The sequence below is a fragment of the Siniperca chuatsi genome, linkage group LG5, assembly GCF_020085105.1.
Source record: "Siniperca chuatsi isolate FFG_IHB_CAS linkage group LG5, ASM2008510v1, whole genome shotgun sequence".
In the NCBI taxonomy this organism is placed as follows: domain Eukaryota; kingdom Metazoa; phylum Chordata; class Actinopteri; order Centrarchiformes; family Sinipercidae; genus Siniperca; species Siniperca chuatsi.
The window spans coordinates 28,005,790-28,030,454 of NC_058046.1; the positions used below are offsets into that span (position 1 = coordinate 28,005,790).

Below are 24,665 nucleotides of genomic sequence, written 5' to 3' on the forward strand. Positions count from 1 at the left end.
TTTACTTGGTCATTTTTTGGATTAATCTGCGTAATAATTTAGTACATATATTGACAATTCCCATTTCAATTCATCAGGGCCTATGTTATAAACTTGCCTTCTTGTCTGGCCAACACACAAAATAAAAATGATTTAAAGCCACCTTTGAAATATTGTCATTCATTGTTTTCTGATGATCGACCTATTCATTTCAGTTCTAAATTAATGATTGATAACATACTTTAATGTACAAATGATGTTCCATTATTCTTTTTTTCCCATGCTCTAGGATGAGCAGAAGGCAGAGGATGAGCTTGCTAAGAAGAGAGCAGCGTTCTTGCTGAAGCAGCAGAAGAAAGCTGAGGAGGCTCGACTCCGTAAACAGCAACTAGAAGCAGAATCTGAGCTCAAACGAGATGAAGCCAGGTAACTTATTTTACCAACATTAGCACTGGATTCAGATGATATTCTTCCCAAAAAATGCTAAAATTTCAGGTGTTTGATTTCTTTTAGACGGAAGGCTGAGGAGGACCGCTTGCGTAAAGAAGAGGAGAAGACACGGCGGGAGCTGATAAAGCAGGAGTATCTGCGGAGGAAGCAGCAGGAGATGTTAGAGGAACAAGGCCTTGTCAAGCCCAAAACCCCCAAACCGAAGCAGAAACACAGACCCAAGACTGTCTTCAGAGAGGAATCCTCCAGCGATAATTTCTCCAAGGGCTCTTCCACACGTAAGACTGTTACCTCATTAGTTTGACATTTAGCAGTTACATTTTTCTTTACATTTCTCAGAATGGTGATCTATAAGATATAAGTGGCGTGCTACCTCGACAATGTACAGGGGGAAGCCCTGTTCTTGATTATCGCTGTATCATTTTAGATTATTTAAATCATTTAATTTTATCATTATCTTTTAATTTTTCCATAACTTTAAGTTAGATTATTTATGGTGGGTTTGACATGCAAGATTTTGGATATATTCAATTATATTATTGTGTTTTATAGATATCTACAAATCATCATGTTTTTATGTTTATGTCTTGTGGGTAAAGTCTTAACTGTGTTGCTTCTAAAGTGACACTGTAATGTTTACAAAATAATTGAAAGTGGTCTTCTCTCTTTCACATAGCTGACAACCTGAGCAACGCCCAGTCAGGCTCCAGTCTGTCCCTGGCCTCTGCTGCGACCAACGAGGCAGACAGCGTCAATTCTGGAGGGGCTGGCTCCCAGCGGTAAATTGCTTACAAGTTGTTTTTTTTTTTTTGTTTACTTGTGAGCCTGTGCTCAAGAATATTCTGTGCATTGTTTCTGTTTAAGATTTGCAGTATTTATATTAATTCTGTTTACACAAAATGTCATGTCATGTATGTACCTCCTTTCATTATGTCTTCCAGCTGTGACTCTGTGGAGTCGTTTCCAGGCAGTCGTAATAACAGTCGAACTGCAGAAAGAGACTGGGACAACGGCTCCACTGCATCTTCCATCACTTCTATGGCTGAATACACTGGTAAGTGCACAAATACAATTTTTCTCAACTATTGTCAGATATTTTACTAAGATAACAGCAGCCCTGTGGTTGTGTTTTGATCAGTGGATAACTGAAAAGTGACAAAAATATCAATATGTCAGGCCTGCTTTCAGCATGACATAATAAGCATGGCCAGTCAATTTCACTGTTTTGCTTGTCATAATTTTCAGAACACAATAAATGGATAGTATTTACCTGCCAAAGTGACTGTTGCATGAGGTAGACTTGTTAGCTGACTGATTTTGATTATTTTCTCTTTTGTTATGTTACATAATTCTTATGTGATCTAACTGGCTTTTCTCCTTTAGGTCCTAAATTATTCAAGGAGCCCAGCGCCAAGTCAAATAAGCCAATCATCCACAATGCAATCTCCCACTGCTGCCTGGCTGGCAAAGTCAACGAGCCTCAGAAGAACCAGATCCTAGAGGTCAGTTCTCTGCCAGACATGCACTAACTTAATATCTGCTTTATGGAATTTACAGAGCATTTTGATTTACCTGATTATATAAAGTCACTGTTGTCAAAAATCTGTGTAAATTAACTCTGTTAGAGACTTAGATATTCTGTGGATTTTTCCAAATTAGCTTCTGCTAGTATCATTTCATGTCACACTCAGTTAAGCTGATAAGTACGTCTGACTGTCTCGCCATCTTCTAACATGAAATTCTGTGACACTGTTATCTTGGCAACATAACAGATGACTTTCTCTGGTCCATTTTTGTTTTACAGAGGTGGGAACACTTTTCCATTTGTAAGAATCTAATAATTTCATAACAGCAAAACCTGTAACACGATTATTAATTAGGCTTACTGGACATTTTTGGGGTTGACTAACTCTAGTGCGCACACACACTATTGACAGAAATTCTCTAGTCAACAACACCAAGACTAAAAACACTGCTTTTGTGAAGTTGTAAATGTCAAATATATGATGTCTCTCTAATTTTCCAAACATAATTTTTAGGGTATTTCTTTCTTCATTTTGCACACTTCTGCCTTTCTAGGATTTAAACCAGCAGCCTTGCACTGATGAACCTACTACTGTTATATACCTCACTGTTATGTTAATGCCATATTAATAACATTTTTCTTACTTCTTTTTAACCCCCATCCCCACAAGGAGTTGGATAAGTGCGAGTCCAACCACTTGATGATCCTGTTTCGTGACGGCGGCTGCCAGTTCCGTGCGCTCTACTCGTACTTCCCCGACACCGAAGAGATACAAAAGCTGACGGGCACAGGACCCAAGAGCATCAGCAAGAAGATGATCGACAAGCTGTACAAGTACAGCTCGGACCGAAAGCAGTTCACAGTCATCCCTGCCAAGACTGTGTCAGTCAGCGTGGACGCCCTGACCATCCACAACCACTTGTGGCAGGTCAAGAGAAGTGCTGTGCCAAAGAAAAGTGGAAAATAGCAGGCCGGATTTTAAACCCTCATCATCCAAATCATCTTATACCCATCTTACTTGTTTCCTGAATAGACTGCATTGACACAGCCAAGCTCACCGCCATGCTCGGTCTGGAAACCTGCTCGGGAGAGGCTGCATTTATAGACATGTGGTCATCTGTAGGTGGACCAAGGCAGAAAAGAAGGAAAAGGTGTGTGTGTGTGTGTTTGTGTCACAGGTGGTCTGAGGGACTGGTGCTTGCAACAAAAAGAGGAATGCTGGCTGAATTTGCTTCTTCTCCCTCTGATCTCAGTGCCATCTGTTCAGGTTTCTATTGGTCCAGCTCCGTTTTTCTACAACGACCACGACTCAAGCATGTGGCATTTGTTTCTCTGTCTCTCTCATATGTGGTGGATGTTCATTTCTACATTAAGTATTTATTAGTTCAGCACTGTCATGGTGGAGAGCTCAGCTGCAGCACTAAAGTCCTTCCTTCTCTCCGGAAACGCCTCTTTTGGACGACATTGGACAAAAAGAGGGGACATTGGGGGAATTTCTGTTGCTCTTTTCAGATAATCCGAAGCAAGGGACCTTTGTACAACCCTTTAGGGACTGTCGTACTGCTCTGTTGTCCCAACAAAAACAACAATCTCTTCCTGCGTGGACTGTCGAATCAGGCTGGCATTGCCGAGTTTGCCTCACCAGGGATCTCCAAAAACCTGCTGCTCTGAACTGTCTTCTTCTTTTGTCTTGAGGGAGCTCCTCAGGTCTCCCTCAGACATCTGTTGGCCTTTCACGCATCGTGGTACTATCGTCTATTTATTCAACCGCTTTTTAAACGCTGATCGTGTAGCACTGGATATGTGTATAGCAAAAAAAAAAAAAAAAGAGTTCACAACGGTCATTTTAAATACTTTTATTTGTCGAAACATCCTTTTTCTTCAGGGTGTCAGAGGGTGAATGATGGGTTTTGGTACAAAAATGATTTTTTTTGTTTTAGCTTTTTTTAATTATTATTATTAAAGCAATGTGGTATAGAGTTTGAGCTGATGTTATGTGTTTTCATCATAACGGGAATTCTCTGATGTTTAGAGCTTAGTTGTGTTTTCTCTCTCCACTGGGCACTCTTGAACTGTCCTGTATAAAGGTGCACTCATGAACACTTGTCGACGGCTTCTGTCATGCAATGTAACCCCCCAAGTGTTTTTGTCGGCCTGTCCCATCTTTAACCACTAGAGCGGCACACACACTCTTGTTGTGAAGAGTGTTTTCGTGCTGCTCTGTAACCGGTTCGGATGACAGTATTTGATATATTCACAAAGGGGTTTCTGTGTGTGGGCGGGTGGGGGACTGTGGTTCAGTTATATACCAACATTAAAGAACATTCCTCCAAGGTGTTGACAAACACTGCCACGCCGTCTCTCTCTTCTCTCTTTTCAAAAATCATCAAAAGTGCTTTTTTAGAAACCGTTTGTTGGCCTCGAGAACAACCAGAAGTGTTGCACGAGCACTTTACTTTGTGTTTGTTGGGGAATTTTACCTTTTTGAATGGGCATAAAAACTAAGAACTAATTAATAACACTGCTATTGTGAGAAAATTGTGTAAACTAAACCAAACACTAAGATTTAATACTGACATGTAAAGCTGAAGGGCCTCCACTGATATGATACTACTGCTGTCTCCAAAACAACAGAATACTTGATCTCTCATTTGCTGCATTTTGATTTGTTTTGGGGGGGTTTGGGTTAGGGAGGTGGCAGATCTTTAATTGTATGTGAGTGTATTTTTATGTTAACTAAAAGATTGTATTGGCATTTGGTCACCATTTTTGTTACACTAGTTGTACTTTTCATCCTTGTTAATTTTATCTTTGATCCCATGCCATCTATTTATTTTCAAAATGGAAGCACTGAAACAGAATAAATTTTCAAGTGAATAAAAGTCACATTTTTCATTTTTATTCTTTTCTCATGGCTTTTATTTGTCCATTTGTGAGTCTCACTGTTTATTTTATTTTGCTAGTTTTAAAAACCACACAGATTTGAATCCTTACCCAACAGCTCACCGTCACAAAAGTAGTTTTTGGGGGGTTCACATTTTTCACAAGAGGCGATGCTGCATCTTTTCACTGGAATATTTATTTTTCTTCCCATTTATGAGTTCAAACTAATGTCACAGGGTTGTAGGAACCTTCTCAAAGCAAAGAAACAAAAATGTGTCATCCAACATGACGCTGGGTTTCTAATTTATACAATCGTAAGCAGTCAAAACATCTTCTGGCCTCTCCTGGTGCTAACTACCTCACACTCTACCACCCAACTGGAACAGCGTCTTGAATGCCTTAATGCCAGCGCTCATAACCATGGCAAACTGATCTGCCATGGCAACAGTGTTTCTTTTCCACACCTGCTAGTTCAGGTGATCACAAGACCTTCAAACTGTCACTCCAGGTAGTGTCCCAAGTTTTAGACCTGCATCGATCAGATCGGTCACCATGAAATGTAAGTGTGCGTATTCCATGCTCAAACAGTATGAAGGAAATGATGAAATGTTGAAGTCGAAGCTAATCTGATTCCTCTGTATCTCTACAGCTGTTGCTGGTCTCGCTTTGTTGCTGGTGAATGTGCGTTTGAGCCATTCTTGTTTCGTAGAGGGACCAATTTTATTCTGCCTGGATATACCGCCAGGTGAGTGAGGACTACAAGAAGACAGATACATTGAACTGAGATTAGCCTCTAATTAAATGTTGGATAATCAATAAGTGCTGCTTTCTGATATAAATTTCTTCATTACCACAGTTTTATAAAAACTTCATAAAAATGTAAATGAAATCTCTTCCTCGAAATGAATTCTAAATGTTTTTGTTACCCAGAATTTACTCTTGAAAGCTGTGGCGTGTGGTCACACAACTGTGTCAGGGTGATGAAACACAAAGCCTTTTATGGCAGAAAAGCTTTGTCATATTGACCTGAGTGGTTTGAAAGTTAGTGCATTTCTGAGCACATTCATCCCTCTCGAATGTGGTCAGAAAAAGTTCAGTCTGGTGGTGTTACATTGTGCAACACTACCACTAGATGGCAGCACAAGCAGGAAGAAAGAATATGAATAAATCGCAACAAAATATAGGTTTAACATGCGTACATAAGACTGGCTTTCAAAAACTGCTCATATAGGTCACTCAAGTTACAGTGAGACACTGAGGTTCCCTTTAATGCACGCATCTTACATCTGCAGGCATTTTTTTTTTATATAATCAATAAAGTATAATCCAAAAAAGGTCTGCACACACCAGAGCAGTCACAAACAGCAGCATCTGGTCAAAAAGCATGCAATGAATGCTTTCATGTAAAAACTGCTCTTGTGTCAAAGTTGACTTCTTCACTTTCTAGTTCCATACGCAGTAACACCTAAATGTAATCTTAATACTGTGTTTTTAGCTTTCAGGCCTGGTTATTCATCTCTGGTGATGGTTCTGAAGGATGTTGGGGAGATAAACTCCACTGTGTTACGCAGCGACAACCTCTCCTCTGTAACCAGGCTCAGGCTCGAGAACGCTGGTGTTACAGGAATCGCTGAAGGGGCCTTCAGTTCTTTCCAGAACCTGACAAATCTCAGTTTAAACCAGAACTTGCTGACAGAAATGAACCCAAACTGGTTCGGTCGGCCCGATATCCTCAGTGAGCTCACCCTCACAAAAAATCTAATAAAAGTTCTGAATGAGTCCATGCTTAACGGGCTCGTAAACCTCACAACGCTCAGTCTGAATAGGAACAGGATCACAACAATTGATCCAAATAGTTTTAGCTCCCAGACCATCTTGGCTGACTTGGACTTGTCTGAGAACAGAATGACTCGGGTCTCACCTCAGGTCTTCAGGTCTCTCAGGTCCACCAGGATCAGACTAGATGGGAACCCCTGGGATTGCTCCTGTGGAGCTGAAGACTTCGTTGACTTCCTAAAAGGTTTGTGAAATACGAGACTAATAACAACAGATCATGAGTGTTTTGAAGAACTTCTAGAAACCTGAAGCTGCTTCTCTTCTCAGATCTACAGAGCAGATCTCTGCTGGACAGACAGATGGAGGTGACCTGCCAGAGTCCTCCATCTCTGAGGGGTCGACCTGTGTGGAACGTGTCTGTGTGTGTGACGTCACTTCCACCGAGTCCAACGTCAGTGACACAAACTGTCCACCCCAAACCCACAACAGTCCCTGCACTCCTAGGTACATCTGGTTCTTCTCTTCTCAGCTTCTGTTTGATATTTAAAATTTTTCACCGTTACAATCAGGATGTTTTCCACTCCTGACATGTAGAATTTGTGCTTAGTATCTCTGTTGTTCCCTCTCTAGCAACGCCTCCAGCACGACCAGCATCAGAGGCAAAAACCTCTGTCCAACCCAGACCCACTGATATCTTTACAACGGTCACTACACCTACTTTAAAGACTGGTACATTTGGTTCTTCTTGTCTGTTTTCTTCATGTTTAAATTTCTTTATGGAATCAGACTATTACGAAAGATTATTGGGGGCAAAATCTTGAAATAAAAAGTTTTAATTTCAAGAAAGAAGTCATAAGAAAGAAAAAAAATAAATAATCATGGTCTTGTTATGTTGATCTCTGCACTCTTTGGCTCAGCTTTCTAGAGGAAACAAAGTCCCCGCTGCTTCAGAACATGTCCAGTTATGTGCTCACACATCACGTCACTGATTTCGTTTTAATATCATTGAACCTCTGATAATAAGGTGCTTGTTTGTGAAACATAACTTCAGGTCATCCACATCCCCCATTTGAAAAGTAAAAACCGACAGATCTCACCTGTTCACTACGATTGTTATAAAATTCACAGAATATTACGACTGATCTCAAAGTTCTTTTTTTCTCAAAATATTTCATCTTTATTCTTGAAATCTCAATTTTAGTTTTCCCGTGGCTGTAATACTAGAATATTGACAACTCATCATTTAAATGTATTTTTAATGAATTGTCTGTTAACTACAATATACTGCAGGATATTGCAAAAAGGACCCAACAAAGTTCAATTAAATATATTGGAAAGTTAAGCCATGAGCATAGACACAAATATTTTTTTGTGGATAGCACCACCATGTGGTCATTTATAGAACATGTTATATTGTCATTGCGCACTGTGAGACTCAAAGCAGGTTGTGTTTTTAGATGTTAGTACAGCCCCTGCCCATTTCTGCCTGAACAAATTTTCTGCCGTCGTCAACCATTTTGAATTTTATGCAAAACACTTTTTTTAATATAACTTTTTGTTACAACTCCCATATATTTCTTTCACTCTTCACCACATTTGGTACAAAACATAACATGTAGTATAAGGCCCACTGTTAGCGGTGGAAAAACTGAGGTTTTGATAATAAAGTTGTAATATTTTTCTCTTTTCATAATATTTTAGAAAAAAATATTTCACATTATTTTCTTTCTTCTCATAATATTAAAGCTTTTTTCTCTTAATATTATGACTTTTTTTCGTTCAAGTAGACATTATTCTTATATTATAGACATTATTCTTGTAAATGGAAATGGTAGTTTGACAAAAGACTTACTGGAGCTTTCAGCCTTATCTCATGGCCTTCATTATTAGATGGAGTTTGCACCGACCATGTGGCTAAAAGTTCCGGGGGGAAAAAATCAGTCAAGCGGACCTTTTTCTCAATATTTGGTTAAATGTATTCTTTTTTCTAGAAGTGGCAGCTTTATTCTTATGCCGGACTGTTTTCCTATGATTGGTTGTCGTGCTCTTGCAGGCCTGACATGTTGGACATAAACATGACTGGCACACACACCTGCTGAGTCATCCTGAAATTTCGAGGGTGTTTCACCTACGGATGGCCCCACAGCAACATGATTAATTTAACAAATAACTCAGTGGTCATGAAATTTGGCACAATTCAACCTTCATTTTCTCTTATTAAAATATCACATTTAGAAGACTGTGCGGCTTTCTATCTCTTTGGTTTGTCTGTTGTTTCCTTTAGCAACTTATGTGACATCACCACCATCAGTGACGGAGATCTCTGTCCATCCTAAACCCTCTGTCCTGCCCTCAACCATATCTCCACCTACTGGAATGACTGGTATGCCTGGTTCTTCTCGTCGTTTGATATTTGATCCTTATATATAATTTTGGCTTCATGTGTCTGTTGTTCCTTCTAGAAACTTGTGCGACATCACGACCATCATCAGATGCAAATATTGTCTGCACACTCGTTGTTGTGATAGGTATGTTTAGTGTTTCTTTTGCAGGTTTCTGTTTGATTGTACTTGAAAAATATGATCAGATGCTTAAAAATAATTACAACTTGCTCCTCTGCAGTGGTCCTGTCTTTGCTCCTGTTTGCGGCGTGTTTCCTGGTGGTGCTGCATAGGAGGAAACGCAACAACAAAGCTGTGATGCCTGGACGTCCAAACGAAAACAGAAATGAGTTGAAAGAAGACAGCAGCAGCAGCAGCTCGAGTCACGCTCAGTCTCCAGCACACTCTGAGAAAGGAGACTTCACTGAAAACAATCACCGGGACTCAGAGATGGGATGGAGGAGATCCTTTAATGGAGTCAGAGCTAAGTCCGCTAATGCTGTTCTCTTTATGTCTCCTTTTTGTGCACCTGTGAAAGATCAAGTGACTCTACAAAATGAGACACAGGCCCAATCGAAAGACACAGAAAACCAACCTGAAGGAAAGCAGAAACTGGGGAATGAATCTGAAGCAGATGGAGGAATTGAGACAGAAAATCTAACAAACATCACTGATGTAAATGCCGAACAAGCCGCTGATGGTAGAAATCTAGATAAAGACCCCCGCCGTGTTTCTGTCAACACTGACGCTGCGCCTTATCTGAGCATCGGTACAAACCAGAATAAACCCAATCCAGATGATTTCAACCAACAGTCCACTGACGGTTCAGGTCAAAGATCACAGACGGGAAAAGTCATGGGGAGGATCTCCACCTGGCCACTGACTGCAATTCAGTGGCAGGCAAAATGTAAAATGGAGGAAGAGGAGGGGTGTGATGTCCTCACTGTTTGGACACCAAAGTTTCCAGGTGAGGGGAAGAAAGTGTTAAACAAAGTGGAGCATCCCTCCGGTTCTGACCGGGACGAAAAGGAAGAGGAAATTGAGAAAAATCAAATAGAAGATTCCCTAAAAATGAATGTAGCTCACATGAAATTGGGACACACTCAGTCCTCAAAACCAAATGACAAGAGCACTTCTTTCAGTGAGGCTCATGCCTGCACTGTCACAAGACTAGAGGAGCAGTTAAAGGAGGAGGAGATGATCCAGGACCCTGCCACAGTGAGACAGACAATTAGTGAAACCCAAAATCTGAATCAGGAAAAACTTGCAGAAACTCCTGCGCACAAAAACATCAATAAGAGCAGCAACAAGGCAGAACTGAGAAATGAAGCAAAGCGAGCTGCGACAGGCAGACAGAGGGCAGAGAACAGGAGCACTGGCTCAAAGGCTCCCTCTGGTGGAGCCTCGCCAGATGATAAAACACTGCTGTCCGGCAACGTGTACGCCTTGGACCTGCTGCATGAAGTCGTGCAGAACAACGGCCGCTGGACCAGAGAGAGGTGGAAGCAGATGCATGTCAACAAGCGGCGGCGTTAGGACAGAGGTACCGAAGAAGTTTAAAGTTACCTACACATAACACGACATACAATATTGTAGTTTTATTCTGTCACTCTTTAAGTAAATTGATTTATTTTACATGCTGCTGCAGTTAAAAATGATCTTTGTGTAAGATAAAGTCAACACTTAAAGGAAATACACTTATTCGCTTCCTTGGCCAGAGTTAGATGAAGAGACCGATATTGCTCTCGTCTGTTAATTAAAGGGACACTCCAGCGATTTTAGTTTTATGGCACTTCCGTAAAGGTGAGGGACTCAAACGAGACACATTAAGAAAAGAATGGTCAAACCTGTGCAGCAGAGGCCGAGATATCCTGACTTTTAGTCGATAGTTTGGGTCAAGCTCCAAAAACACTGGCTCCTACATTTCCCATAATGCAACATAGCATCTTACATTAGACCTTCCCCCTGCCTCCCAATGCTGCATTCATGCTAGTGCTGGGAGGTGTGCGTGTTAATATTAAGTTGAAGGCTACATAAAGCTGATAACTTATGAAATTAAAGAAGTGTTTTACTTGACTTTTACTTGAAAATTACCTGGAGACGATAAAAGATGGAAATCAAAATGCAAAACAATTATTAACAATAACATGCACTAAAAGTTGTCTAACTATCAACCAAACCGCAGCAACGAGTCTTGACACAGTTCGCAGTAATAACATCCACAGGCTAACTAGCACTGAGTTTACCGTCTCACTCTGGTATATGAACGGACCTGGCACGCCCCGAAGCCCCCAGCTCACGTCGAGCGCACGGGTTTGCACTGAACGGTCTCAGCAGCAAGTGCACACAGCTAAGCCCAGAGTGGAAAACATGTATCAGTTTGTAACACTGTTTGAGGCTGTAATGCCTCCGTATATATGGCTGACGGTTAGCTTGCTCACCTATAAAAGCCAAATAGGCGGGAGAAGTCGAGAGCCTTTGTCCGTGTCCTATATCGTAGCTGTCCGATACCTCAGACTTTTAAACACAACTCAGAGGCTGACGCGAACGATTTTTCCGAGTCAATTGCTCCTAATTATGGTCTAAATAATATGACATGAATGCAGCATAATAAGGCGCTAGCTAAATAGCTGCTGTTTATCTAGCTAATTTGAGGCTAGCTAGTGATGCTAATGATATGTGGATAGGGTCCACATCCTCATACATAATAACTTTTAAAGTTATCCAACCATGCGGCCAGGTGAGTTGCAAGTTAATGTGTGTATTGTTAATGCTGTTGTTAATGTAGTTACCTAAAGTTCAGAACTTAGAATATTGCTGCAGTAGTTAGATGAACTCATTAACATTATTAAAGCAGATTTTCTGGTGTTTTTATATGAACTACTTCCATTGTTAAATTATAAGGTTTCAAGTTGTTGTTTTTTTATTTTTTTTAATTGAAAGATGCCATATAGTAGAATCTCAAATGTGTCTCAAATTTGGTACCTTTGGACACAGCAGGGCTGTTTCCAGTCTTTATGCTAAGCTTAGCTAACCGTCTCTCTACCATACAGATATGAGAGTGGTATCGACCTCATCATCTCAGCCAGAAAGCAAATAAGTGTATATACCAACGATTTATTTTCCCTGCTGCTGCATTATAAATTTAATCTTTGTGACACTGTAATTGTGAGATAAATTCAATACTTGTGAATAATAGCATTCATGAAATGAAAATTGTAATTATAGTTAAATTACACATTTATCTACACGTGATTGTCCTCATATTCATCAAGTTGTCATTTGAAGATCTGAGATGAAATAAAAGTCTTTCTATTCATTTTATCTGGCTGCATGCAGCATTTATTTGTTCATATTTTATATGTCGAAGTACACTCACTTCTCATAAGAAATAGTACAAAATGAATCAACCCCTTTTTGACAATGACTTAAAAACATAAAGTGGAGGTAAACATAATATGTAGGCTTTTGATAACACCTAGACAACATGCATGTTCCATTCATATAAATACACAGTATCAAATAATGGCTCCAACTTGCAAGCAGTTGACTTGATTATGTGTTTCTGTAGCCATGGGAGATCACACTAAATGTCCTGCTAAATGTACAAAATCATCGTTCTTGGCAAGCTTGTATATCAAAACATGCTTTTTAGTGTTAACATGCCCCTTGTGGTACTGTAAGTATAGACAGTAGGAGATCTTAAGTGAACTCTTTGTGGAGTGTGATTTGTCTTAAGTGAGGACCTAGGACGATATTAAATGAATGGATCTGAACACCGATCATGTCCTTCATCGTGGTCGCTCACGCTTTCACTCCTCAGCTCTCCTGCCCTGTAAACTGACACTTCTGAGGGGGGCCAATGAGCAAAGGTCAACAGTACATTTCAATGGGACTCTTTGCAAAATACATACACTGTTAAACATAAAAAAAGCTTATGCTGATTCCTCAAAATAACAAACAAAAACTCCCAACATTGGCAGATCTCAAAGAGAAAACAATCCATCTGAGATTACTTCATCATTACTATCACTTCATATTTCTTTGACAGATAAATAAGAATGGCACTCACCAAAATAAGCTTTTCAGACATCTGCAAGATAAATCAAAACAACATAACACATGACATGTTTACTGCACATTTGACTGTCGCTGCTTCACAGGAATGGTTTAATACTGTCCACCTTGTACAAATTCAGATTAAAGGGTCGTGCTGTTATGCTCTAGCCATCCCCGCAGAGCTTAGTGCAAAAATAGTTCAAGTCCTCTTTCACTTTTATCACACGAGAGACCGAAACAAAAGAACAAAATGGCAAACAATGAATACATAAAGTTACTATTTACAGTGATTGAACAAAACATAGTGCTGAGGAATGATAAATCAAAGTTAAATACTGCACACTGACACTGCCTTATACACAAAATGTGGCCTGTACAATTTGGAAAGGAGAGCACTTCATTTTCAGATCAAGTGCGTTCCAGATAGACTTGACTGTACTGCAACTCGTTAAAGAGTTATGAAACTGGAGGATCGCAATAAATTAAAGTTAACAAGATCAAAGTAATGAAAACACTAGAGCCTGACCGATACTGGATTTATGAAGCCGATATTGATATTTGATGATAACGGCCAATATGAACAAATTTCTAAAGTAATAGTTCTACAATTTGGAATATACGCTTATTGCTGAGTTAGAAGAGAACATTACCACACTCATGTCTCTCCATCAATGATCAATTATGAAGCTACAGCCAGGAGCTTAGCTTAGCATAAAGCCTGGAAGCAGGGGGAAACAGCAAGCCTGGTTTGCTCCAAAATCCGCCTAACAGCACCTCGTAAGATCACTAAGTAATATTTTATAGCTTGTTAATAAGCTTGTAATCTATACAAAATCGCAAATGTAAAAAGACAAATTATCATTAACATGTTTTTTTGACTAAACAAATGAAACGTTAATTACAGTAGCAAGCTTCAAGCCCAGTTCAGACCAAAGATTCGAGACGAGACGAAATGAAACTTGCAACTACTTGCAATGCACCGGTCTGCAACGTTCTGAAACCTACGCCGATGAGACGGTGCATCATCTCCATAGCAACGATTCTCGGTACTTCAGTTCTAACTGCTACATTTTCAAGCTTTTTTTTGTAGCTGGATATAATAATTTGTAGCGACTTAAAATATGAATGAGGATAGTGATAGTGAGCTACTCGCTGCAGTTGCATTTCTAGTATTCATGAAACGGCGAACACATAAAAAAAACAAAAAACAGGAGGGTCGAGAATTTGAAGTTACCGCAAACGCCCAGCCGTTGTGCAGTGTCACAAAGGGCAGTTTGTTTGCTGATTTTATCTGAATACATTTTAAGGCTTGTGTCATACAGACACGGCTGTTCCTCAAACACATTGATGAGGTGATCCTCTTTCCTCCATCCAAAACTTTGCCATTTCGACCAGCTGACTTCACTACGAGCTGATTGGCTGTTGAAACAGGTGACGTGCCTTACGTTCTAAAACCGGCCACTGGCGACTTGACAAGCTGAGTTGCAGGCGATGCCATCAGCCGACTCCCTGCAACGTTCTAAAACGGTTTCGTCTTGTCGAGAATCTTTGGTCTGAACAGGCCTTTAGGGGTGCTGCTAGCTGTTTCCCCCTAGCTTAGCTTAGCATAAAGGCTAAGCTAAGCTAATCACCTGCTGGCTTTAGCTTCAAATTTATCATACAGATTTGAGAGTGGTGTTCTTGTCTAACTCTCTACAAAATAGCTAATTGTGTATTTGCTAAAATATCAAACTATTCCTTTAAATCTGGTTTATTAAAGAGTTGTGACCAAGATATGTACTGAGTGAGACATTTTACATTTGAAAATTAAACAGAAATGTCTTGTTACGTATTGGCTGACACATCTGATCAATCAGCTGATAATATCGGCCAGACCAATGTATCGGGCAGGCTGTAAGATAAACATTAACAGTGACATCACAAAACGGATGCAAAATGGCACATAATGTATAAAACATTTTAAAGATATCTACCAAGCAATAGAGTAAACAAAAGAATGGCACATACAGAATAGAAGACATGATTTGGGACACTTAAAATAGGAAAATAATTAACAATATTCACTCTAACAATAACCACAACAAAAATCAGTGTCCAAAACAACACAACAAAGAGAGAGGCTGACAATTCTAATATGGCTGATAAAAGTGCCAACTACAGGGTGTATATTCACAGATGACAGTTTGTCATAAAAAAAAAAAGTTTACGCTCATAAAGAAAATCCTGTCTGATTAGAAACCGACAAAAACCAAACAGAAATTTTGTAATAAATTAAGAAAAGTGCACATGTATTGTAATTTCATGGTAAATGCTTGAATTACCAGAAATTCATAGCATTGTGTTTTTAGAAAACATGATTAAGATGTGGAGGAGGGTGTAGTTGCCCCGAGATTCAGTTCTTTGCAAGTTTAGGTAAAAACAGGCGTAGAGGAAGTCGGCCTGAGTCGTGGCAACGAGGGCAACTTGTTGATTGACTGTACAATGATTTGATATCCTGTACAGTGTGTGCACGTAAACCTCCTTTGACTCTTCCAAAGACCTTTCACAGCATCGATCAAATCTCTCAGTCCTTTGGGTGGAAGGAGCTGATTCCGGTGCCTGGTTCTCAGATTGTTTTGCGAGGGTGACGTGTGCTAGAACAGAAGGTGCGTGAGGGGGAGTCGGGGTCGATGACGAGGCACTCTTCATGCATCCTCCTTTAGCAGCTCAGTGGGGAAACAGCAGCTCTCTCTCAGGGCCATCTTTTAAATTGTTGATTATTTCTGTTCTGAGGCTGAGAGACACATAATGCACATTCACTGTGGCCTGCTGTTCATGGCCCGAGACAAGCCTTCATCTGCGCGAGACAAACAAGCTCTGCCGGCCCAGGCGGGGCTTAGAGGTTAAGGGTCGGGGTGTCGAGGACTGAGGGGGGGGTTTCAGAGGTGAGTCTCGTCTCTTGTCTCTGTGCCAAAGTCCTGCTGGTTCCTGGTGCTGTGGGCCTGCCCCACCTGCGAGTCCTCTGGCATGTGTGCCAGAGGGTCGGACCGGATAATGTACCTGTAAAGACACAATCGACATTATCTGCCAGCACAGAGCACCGATGATCAAGAAGGGTGAAGGTTTACTTAAAGTTTTTAAATCTGGATTAAAGTCTGGGCAGCACAATTTACTGGCACAGTAGCAACCTAATGGCAGCACACCGGCGGGTTATAACACGCAGTAAACACCTACACGATGCTGGCATCTTGATGCGTATCATCGCAAGTGGACCTGCATCTATTGCAAGCCAAGTGGCCAAAATAGTAAAGTTTATACGTTATTACGCAAGAGAGAAGCTTGCGATATGCATTACCGTGTAAGAATACTTCACTGTCCAATTTTGCAGCGTCATTTTGTATCAACGATTCAGAAAAGCAGCAATTTTGAGATCATGCACTGCCCCGATTTGGCCCGTCCCGGCTATCGGGCGCTTTATTTCTTCTGTTTGGGTTTCAGAAGGCACCCATTGACACTCTGTGATACAGCTGGTGTTAGTTGCATTCAATAACTCGTCATGGTCAAGACAAAGCAGAACGAACACTGCTTTTGTTGTGCTTTAAAATTTTTCATTTCATATGTACATCTGTAGTCACTGTGTTATACTGTATTCTGCAGAATTGTTTTTCTTTTAGCTTATAAAGCGCTCTGTTTTAGAAAGTTTTCTAAAATATTTCATTATAGAAAGATATACATTGGCATCAGATATGTGCATATCCAAATTTTCAACATTACATTTAAAATGACATAATGCTGTTGTTACCAAAGTAAAGTCTACTGGACATAAGAGGGAAAGAAAAAGTGGGTGGGGTGTATCCTTTGCTCTGGTTCTTACACAATGTCGTTGAGCTCCAGCATGGTGTCAGGAGGAGGATTGATGAGGACGTAGGACAGCGTGTTCTGGTGGTCATTCATCTCGTCTGGAAAAAGAGACAGAAGAGACCTTCAGAGCTGCTCTGGGGCCCTCCCTCATCCTCCATTATACAGTACATCAGCCAGGAAATGAGCCTTCTAACCACTGAAAATATGAGACTCGCTCGTTTTCAACCTTTCACTGAGAACAAAGGCAATGTAGCCAACGTACAGTATCAGAGCGAGTGGCAGGAAAATCTGAGACAAATAGTTATGGGGATGCTCTTCTCCCTAGTCTGGCTTGTTACAACTGCTAACAATTACAATTTAACATTTTTAAAAGTTGCAGTAACCTGTACTAATAGAGACATTTATAAATCAAGCTGACAGTTTTTAAAAAGGGAAAATAAATTCAGCATTTCATTCAATTAGTATTTGACTATAGCCCGACCCATAGTGGATGTTTGAGGCTGATACTGGTATCGATATTTGGGAGTTTAAAAAAATCTGTTAACAATAGATCGTCATTTTCTTCACATGAACACAGAACATGAACAAACAGTCTTGATGCGGATTTGTTACTAAGATACAAACTGAGCAGGGCAGTTTACAGCCAGTGCTCTCTGCTGGACAAACCATGTGATGTTTCTAAATCACCTCCAACCTAGTTTGGCATAACTGTGCTGCGATTTCTTTTCTTTTTTCTAATCGGTCTACATATACACCAAACTGATTTATTATTATACTATTTATTTTCATATTAAATTATTTTTAATTCATATAATTAAATTGTTTTATTTAGTTAATGATACATTACTAATTTTTGTTCAACAACAAACAAATTATTTGATTTTCAATTTGATTTAAAAATAATTTTTATTTCAAAAATGTTTTAATAATCCCTGTTTTTTTTGTTTTTCTTTCAAATAAAAAATACATTGATAAATTACTGAATTTACTCTGCAAAGCAGCGTTCTATAAACAGTTAGCTGTGAAGTGTTTCTGCGTTAAAAAAATCATTATATAAACAGTAAACATTAACAGTTGTAACAATATTCCTTTATTGCTTCCACAGTATAGTTAAGCTAACCATGGACACTGTTTTGCACTATGGAGGTCTTATATTTCATTGAGAATCAATAAGAGGAAACATTAATTTCCCAAATGAGTCATATTACTGCGTGTGTGTGTGTTATTTCTGTATGTATGTGTGTTGAGTGCTCTCTGGCAGTGGCTGCTACTTGCGTTGCGTGATGGACAGAGGAAAGGAGAGGAGGGCACATGTGTCTCCATGACAACCCACCTGCTTGTGGCCCTTTATATAGCCAGGCGGGGTGGAAGAGAGAGAAGGGCTAACCGTTACTGACAGGGCACTTTGTAGAACAAGGGGAAGGCCCATGCTGCCTGCTGACTGAAACAGCACCCCCATGCGCAGCTTCAGAATGGAGCCAACATGCAGACAGCGTCCGCGGCTACACAACAAGTCGATCTCCACCGCATTCATTTTTGTCCTGCGCATTCCACACTGGGCCAGCAGGCTGGTAAGGCGGCAGGTGGCCATGCCAACGGACAACACAACCATCCCCCCCAACAAACCCACCCAGAGTGACATGTGACACACCCCACAGACACAGAGGACATGCTCCAGCATCCGTCAGACTGGACCAAACGCAGAGCGACTCAAACCAAACAGAGTGAAGCAGAACGCATTGGGAGTGTGAGAGTGGAAGAGTTCAACCTGCGGCTGGATCAACGTCTGGAAGTTCCATCTATTCTGTAATAGTAAAAATGATCATGTCCCCTGTAGGTGGAGAGATAAGATGCTTGTAGGATTTATGAGTGTCGTTAAGGACTGTACCAATTAGTTTCCCCCTCTAATCCACACTTTGTTATTGTAGACTACTCAGTGTGTTAAATATGGATTATACCATGACCACAGAAAACAGAAAACTCATTTCTGATTAGTCGGCAGCTGGGGGGAAAAGAAACGTCACATATTCAGTGCAGTGAGAAAGTATTAGGTCAGTGGTGTTTTTTTTACTGTTGTGGCTCTGTAGTCCAGGACAATCCAACAGTTACTTTGAAGGGCCCCACCTGGTGGATACTGCAGCAGGCTATTGATCCTAATCACACAGACAATGCAAGACTGGAAAAGACCTGACCTCCGGCCAACTGAGTCACTTACTGAAAACCAGACTGAAGGCAAAAAGCACTGCCAAACAAGCCAGAAATAAAGATGGTCTAGACTTCAGTTATGTATAAAAACAAGAACAATCCGACAATGTCTCCCTAATACCGATGCACTTCCTTGTACTCTGTACACCTACTTCTGTCCCAGTCGTGTTCCAAATGTGTTGATTTGAATAGTATATTTAATATACTTTTTTTTCACGCAAGACAGTGATTCTGGAATTGTTATAGATGTTTAGGTAGGTCTCTTTTTATTAGTAAGTTTGGTCAAGGTCATGCTACTACCACCACTTGAGGTGGAGGAAGCTGGAGGTTTCAGTCATTTATCAACTTTTCGCTATCTGCTCGCTTGCTAACTAGTTTTCACGCACTCTCAATCGCAGCAAGTGGCGTCACGTTGATGGGAGGCCTGTCCTGTGCAGTCAGCCTATAGTAACTGGTAGTTTCTTAGTTATAGTGACAGTAAATATACTAAAGAACAGCCTTACTTGAATTTGTAATCCTATTTGCCTGTTTATTTTCTTCCCAAACACCAATATGTGGATATATCCACTCCATGTATCTTTCCACATAACCCCTGCACACTGGAGGCCAGCAAAAACAACAGTTTCAGCTGATTTAGGTTGTTCTTTAAATGCAAGATGAAAGCACTTTGACATCATAGTCATGTTTCATTTCAAATCCAGTGTGCTGGAGTACAGAGCCAAGGCAACAAAAATGTTTTCCTGTCCTTACATTTGCTGACAGGTTAACCACCACTCTAAATCAGTGCGCAAGCTATATTAAACTGCAGGCAACCATGGCAACAGTACTTGTTAAGTCTAATGAGCAAAACAGACCAATCCGTGCATTCAACTAACTACAAACAATCTTTAAGAAATGAATGACAATTTAAAGACTGCCTGTGGTTAAGTGGCCATGGTATAAGTGTGACAATACACTTATTATATACACTTAGGTGTCCTGATATATAGAAATAACACACAAGGTGGAGGTGAAGAACGCCACGATGCAAAGCAGAGTGGCATTTCCTCCACTGAGTTCTCTATTTTCTACAATAGGACACCTCTGATACACATCATTCTGTATATATCTACAAAAAGGTATACATTTTAATTCTACATCTAACCTTCCATCCACAGACATAATGCGTTCCGCTCCACTCTTAAAGCCATACTCTGATGCCCTGCAGTACTCTAGCCATTTGGGACGTCACCTCACGAGAACACAATGCAGAAAAGACCAGAGAGAGAGAGAGAGAGAGAGAGAGAGAGAGAGAAAGAGAGATAGTAGAGCGAGATAGTGAGAGATTGGCTGCTGATCCACCACTCATTCTGGCAGAACACACACACACACTTACACACACGCGCACACATACTCATGCAGTAAAGTTGCAGTACTGTGATCAACCAGCTAACCTGACGGCCTGGTCCCCTCTGTATACGGGTGCTCTGAAATGTCCTGCAACTCTAAGCAACGGCATTCACTATTAAACTTCAATGGCCTGATTTGTTCATTTATAATTAACTACAAATTCAAAAAAAAAGATCACACAAAAGAGTGGGGAAAATAACAAACATCTTTTAAAAATGGATATATCTAGTTCTGTGGATAAATTCAGTGCACTAATCTTCAATGGATGCTGGTGAAAGGACAAATTCCTTTCTCCACAAGATGGACGTAACCACTCACATGTTGTAAATGAGTTATAAACAGCACACAAATTACCTTGCAAATATCCTAGATTTACTCGATTCATGACATCGCTCGCAGTGAGATTAGAAACATCCTCTACAAGCCAAAGGAGGGAAGACAGAAGAGTCAGAGAGAGAGAGAGAGAGAGAGAAGGAGAAGAACAGAGGAGGAGGGGGGGAGAAAACAAGAAAAAGAAAAGAATCAGGCAGGCAGCGAATGCATTTGCAGTTTCAAAAACAACTTTTAAAAAAGTGAGAGCGATGCAAAGAAGCCATGCATTCGTGTGTGCACAGAATCACTTCCAAATGATTCATCTGTCACATGTTATGATCCTGTTGCAGTAATCCTCACTGACATTCATGGTTCATAAGATGATCTTGAGCTTTTGGGGTTCTTCCTGAAAAAGTATTTAATTGACATGTTACATAATATTTGGAAGGTGCAACACATCTGGAGCATGAATGTGCTTTTTGTTTTGAAGCGTGAAGCTGGGAGGAGAGAAGAACTAAAAAAAAATTAAAAAAATGTTAAAAGTACAGAAGTGAGCAGATAAGAGTGCAGGCAATTTCAGTCTGTGATGAAATGCAATTGAGACGAGGCTTAGTGTTCCTTCATCTTCATGCATGACGTGATCACATCCACATATGTTGGTATGATCATGACTATGTAGCGATGTGTACGTGTTCCGGCACATGGAGGAAGAGACTTTCATGAGTGTGAAACTGAAAATGCGGTTTTCTGGAAGTTAATGATGATGATGTGTGATGTTACTGATCTGCACTATCAAGACCCACAGCACCACGTCTTAATAGGTAATGAGATGAGATAACATGACTGGAACGCAGATCTGAGTCAAACGCAGCTTTTCTCATGGCTGAAATAATTTAATTGGTTGAGAGTGGGTGGAGCAAAAGAATCACCTGAACTCAAGAATCACCTTTTGGCAACCTAGTAGAGCTAACATGGCTACTTATCTAAACACTGTAACGTGATGGAAGATAAAACTGAATTAAATGACGTGATTTGCCTCTTTGACACTTTGTAGCTGCACAAAGTCACTGCATTCATGCAAATGGAGCCTCTTGCAGCACTCAGTTAATTTAGAATTAAGTGACATTATCCAAGTGAAGCTCAGTGAAAAGGACACGTGGTCACAGAGCAGCTAGTGTTATCAGATTAATACAAGTATACTTTCTGCCACTCCAGGTACTAATGATGCCTGAGTTTTTGGGAGAAGACTTAATTCAAAATTTGCTCAATTAAAGTAGTAAAAACAGAAATATCCTCAAAGTAGTATTGAACCCCCCCCCAAAAAACTAAAATCTGTGGCTTGACACATCTCGTGACACCGTTGATCTGCTGCAGGCGGTCGCAAAACCACCATGTTCCTGTGAAATCTTCATTCAAATCTGTCATTAGGACTGCAACTATTTCCATAAATAGAAATTTAATAAAATAAAAAATACCCATCACAATTTCCTAGGAGCCTAAGTTGACATATTTAAATATCTTCTGTCTGACCAACAGCCCCAAACCCAAAGAGATTACATTTACAATGATAAAAGAAAACATCCAGCAACCAGCAAGTATTCACATTAGTGAAGCTTGAACCAGTTTTTTGTGGCATTTTTGCTTAAAAAATTACTTAAAAGGTTGCAGATTCATTTTCTATTAACTAATCGATTAATCAGTGAATTGACACTACATTGCTTTATGCGATTTCATTCAGCGTTTCTCATAGTATGAAGCTTCTGGCTTCTTGCTGCTAAAAGAGGAAATACAGTCTAATCAGAATAATTTATGTAGATTAGCTAACTGACCTTCACTGAAGTTCAAACTGGCCATACAAGCCCACAGCTACAGTAACGCTGACCTTCCATGACACTGATCACGAATATCACCATTTTTTATTTTAGTTCACCTTAAACCTGAGATTCTTAGGCTCTGCCCACTGATGTTCAACTCAACCAATTACATCATTTCTGCCTCCAGAGCTGCTGCGGCCTTAAAGAAAATGTTTATAGAACTGAGGCTCCAATCTGCAACAAACATTATAATTTACATTATTATTCATTTTCAGGCACATTATGATTAATTATGACCACCTATACTGTGTTTAGTCTTGCTATACAATAAGTAATATATCGTAAACAATCACAGTGAATTACCCGTTACACATTAACTTCCATAAGTCAGCTTCTGCATAACAAAACATATACATCGACTGCCTATCACTTCTCTAAATATCATGCCAGCAGCTGCTCCGCTCACCGTATCCCACGGTGGGCAGGCCCAGGTGCTTCATGCGATTCTTGACCAGCTCAGACAGCTCCTGCCGCTCAGAGCGTCGGTACAGGTTGAGTCTCTGCTGCGAGATACGCTCTGCTCTGCTGGACGGTTTGGTGCTCTTCCTGCTCAGCCGCCGTGCCCACTGCATGCTCTTCTTCCTCAGCAGCGGGTGCTCCGATTGGTCGCTCGTGGTGGAGTTTCTGTGGGCCGTCTTCTCCTTCCAGGACTCTCCACGCTCGCGGTGCTCCACGCCCTGCTCCACGTTGATGGACACCTGAGACTGGGAAAGCAGGGACGCAGTGTTAATGCTGGATACTATGTGCATGTGTTTATTTTAGTTCCATTTTTTTAAAAGATATACCTGTCTGTATGACAATAAAAGCAAACTTCCATCTTTAATGCCTTTCTAAGTGCTATGTTCAGAAGCCTGCATTATCAAGCTGCAATGATTATGAACTGTATATATTGATAAATGCCAGAAAAATGCCAGTAAGGTATTTTTCATCTTTAAGCAAAAAGGTGACAGCCGATTGAAATGTCCAAATTAAAAACAAGCACATTTGGATCTTACCTGTGCGTAACTGTCCTTGCACTGAAACAAGAGAAGGACAAACAGACATCCAAACAAAAAGAGATGCAATGAAAGATGGAGGCATCCAAAGCAAACAAAATCATCGAAAGCCTCAAAAGTCAGCACATGAAATAGTAAATATGGTGTATTTACTATTTTATCATTTACTAATAAAATGGTGGGAAATTAACACTAGCCGGGAATGGTACATTTCTGGTTTGTGGCTGGTGAGTGTGTCTCTTGCTTAACCTACCAAATATTATTTAGAGGCTGATTTTTGTGATTTTAATAATCACACTGGCTGTAGTGAAAGTAATAGTGGACTTTTCGGAAATGCATCAAAAACTGTGGTATTCAAAAAAAAAAAAAAAGTTAATTTCCTTCTGCTTGGCATGAAACATAGAGAGAAATGCATTAAGGAGCAAAGAATAATAGCTGAAAAGAGGAAAATAAGGTGCTGAGCATTAAAAGCAGCTAATTAGGAAGATTAAAAAACCAAAGAGAGGAAGGGAGAATGAAGAAAAATCTTGAATTTAGAAAAAATGAGAAGGGGGGACATGAACAAAGCAGAGACATTTTATGAGGAGAGAAATGAAAGCAGAAAAGATGCAAAGCAAGGAAGGGCATCATGAAAATTTAAAGAAGGTAGACGAGAGAGAAGAACTGAAGAAAACACAAAGACAGGATGAATAATGGAAGGAAGCTAAAGCCGCAGTAATGCCTCAGCTGCAGCCAAACCCAAAGCGAGGTCTCCGATATTAAGAACGTGATCAAACTGAACTTGCCTCTGAGGTCGAGAACATGTGTGACTCGGTGCGGTAGATCCCTATGGGGATCTCAGCGCTGGAGGAACAAAGCTTCTGGAAGAGTCTGCCGTAAGTCCTGATCCACAGGTCCTCCTCCGTGATCTTCATCTGAGGAGGGAGAATGAGAATCAAGTAGACGCTGTCACACACTCATTTACTCAGACCTACAAATCACTAGCTTAGCAGTATGA

General features: G+C 40.3%; 3 protein-coding genes across 26 annotated transcripts in view; 2 read left to right on the forward strand and 1 right to left on the reverse strand.

The window, feature by feature from the left end:
- Positions 1-4,855, forward strand: part of camsap1b (calmodulin regulated spectrin-associated protein 1b) — a 32,437-nt gene extending 27,582 nt beyond the window's left edge. For all 3 annotated transcript variants that reach the window (XM_044197756.1, XM_044197758.1, XM_044197757.1), the window contains 6 exons: positions 269-405; positions 493-707; positions 1,106-1,208; positions 1,371-1,483; positions 1,813-1,931; positions 2,625-4,855. In XM_044197756.1, coding sequence (XP_044053691.1) covers positions 269-405; positions 493-707; positions 1,106-1,208; positions 1,371-1,483; positions 1,813-1,931; positions 2,625-2,921 — 984 coding nt within the window. In that variant the 3' untranslated portion in view covers positions 2,922-4,855. The remainder of the gene's footprint in view (positions 1-268; positions 406-492; positions 708-1,105; positions 1,209-1,370; positions 1,484-1,812; positions 1,932-2,624) is intronic.
- A 137-nt stretch (positions 4,856-4,992) lies between these two features.
- Positions 4,993-13,315, forward strand: LOC122876886. 2 transcript variants are annotated; one of them, XM_044197783.1, is made up of 8 exons: positions 4,993-5,396; positions 5,487-5,582; positions 6,333-6,857; positions 6,941-7,117; positions 7,244-7,342; positions 8,898-8,996; positions 9,076-9,141; positions 9,236-13,315. In XM_044197783.1, the coding sequence occupies exons 1-8, from the start codon at positions 5,390-5,392 to the stop codon at positions 10,528-10,530; spliced, it is 2,364 nt and encodes a 787-aa protein (XP_044053718.1). In that variant the 5' UTR covers positions 4,993-5,389; the 3' UTR covers positions 10,531-13,315. The 2 variants fall into 2 exon arrangements, with proteins under 2 accessions (XP_044053718.1, XP_044053720.1); XM_044197785.1 differs by lacking the exon at positions 8,898-8,996.
- Positions 12,310-24,665, reverse strand: part of kcnt1b (potassium sodium-activated channel subfamily T member 1b) — a 67,131-nt gene continuing 54,775 nt past the window's right edge. For 8 of the 21 annotated variants that reach the window (XM_044197764.1, XM_044197761.1, XM_044197779.1 and 5 more), the window contains 8 exons: positions 24,454-24,582; positions 23,669-23,689; positions 23,080-23,377; positions 20,842-20,904; positions 20,532-20,582; positions 18,227-18,238; positions 16,907-16,991; positions 12,310-16,092 (listed from right to left, as the gene is read on the reverse strand). In XM_044197764.1, the coding sequence (XP_044053699.1) occupies positions 15,972-16,092; positions 16,907-16,991; positions 18,227-18,238; positions 20,532-20,582; positions 20,842-20,904; positions 23,080-23,377; positions 23,669-23,689; positions 24,454-24,582 (780 nt within the window). In that variant the 3' untranslated portion in view covers positions 12,310-15,971. Of the gene's footprint in view, positions 16,093-16,906; positions 16,992-18,226; positions 18,239-20,531; positions 20,583-20,841; positions 20,905-21,163; positions 21,206-23,079; positions 23,378-23,668; positions 23,690-24,453; positions 24,583-24,665 lie in introns of all 21 variants that reach the window. The other 13 variants (XM_044197781.1, XM_044197770.1, XM_044197769.1 and 10 more) reach the window with 8 other exon arrangements.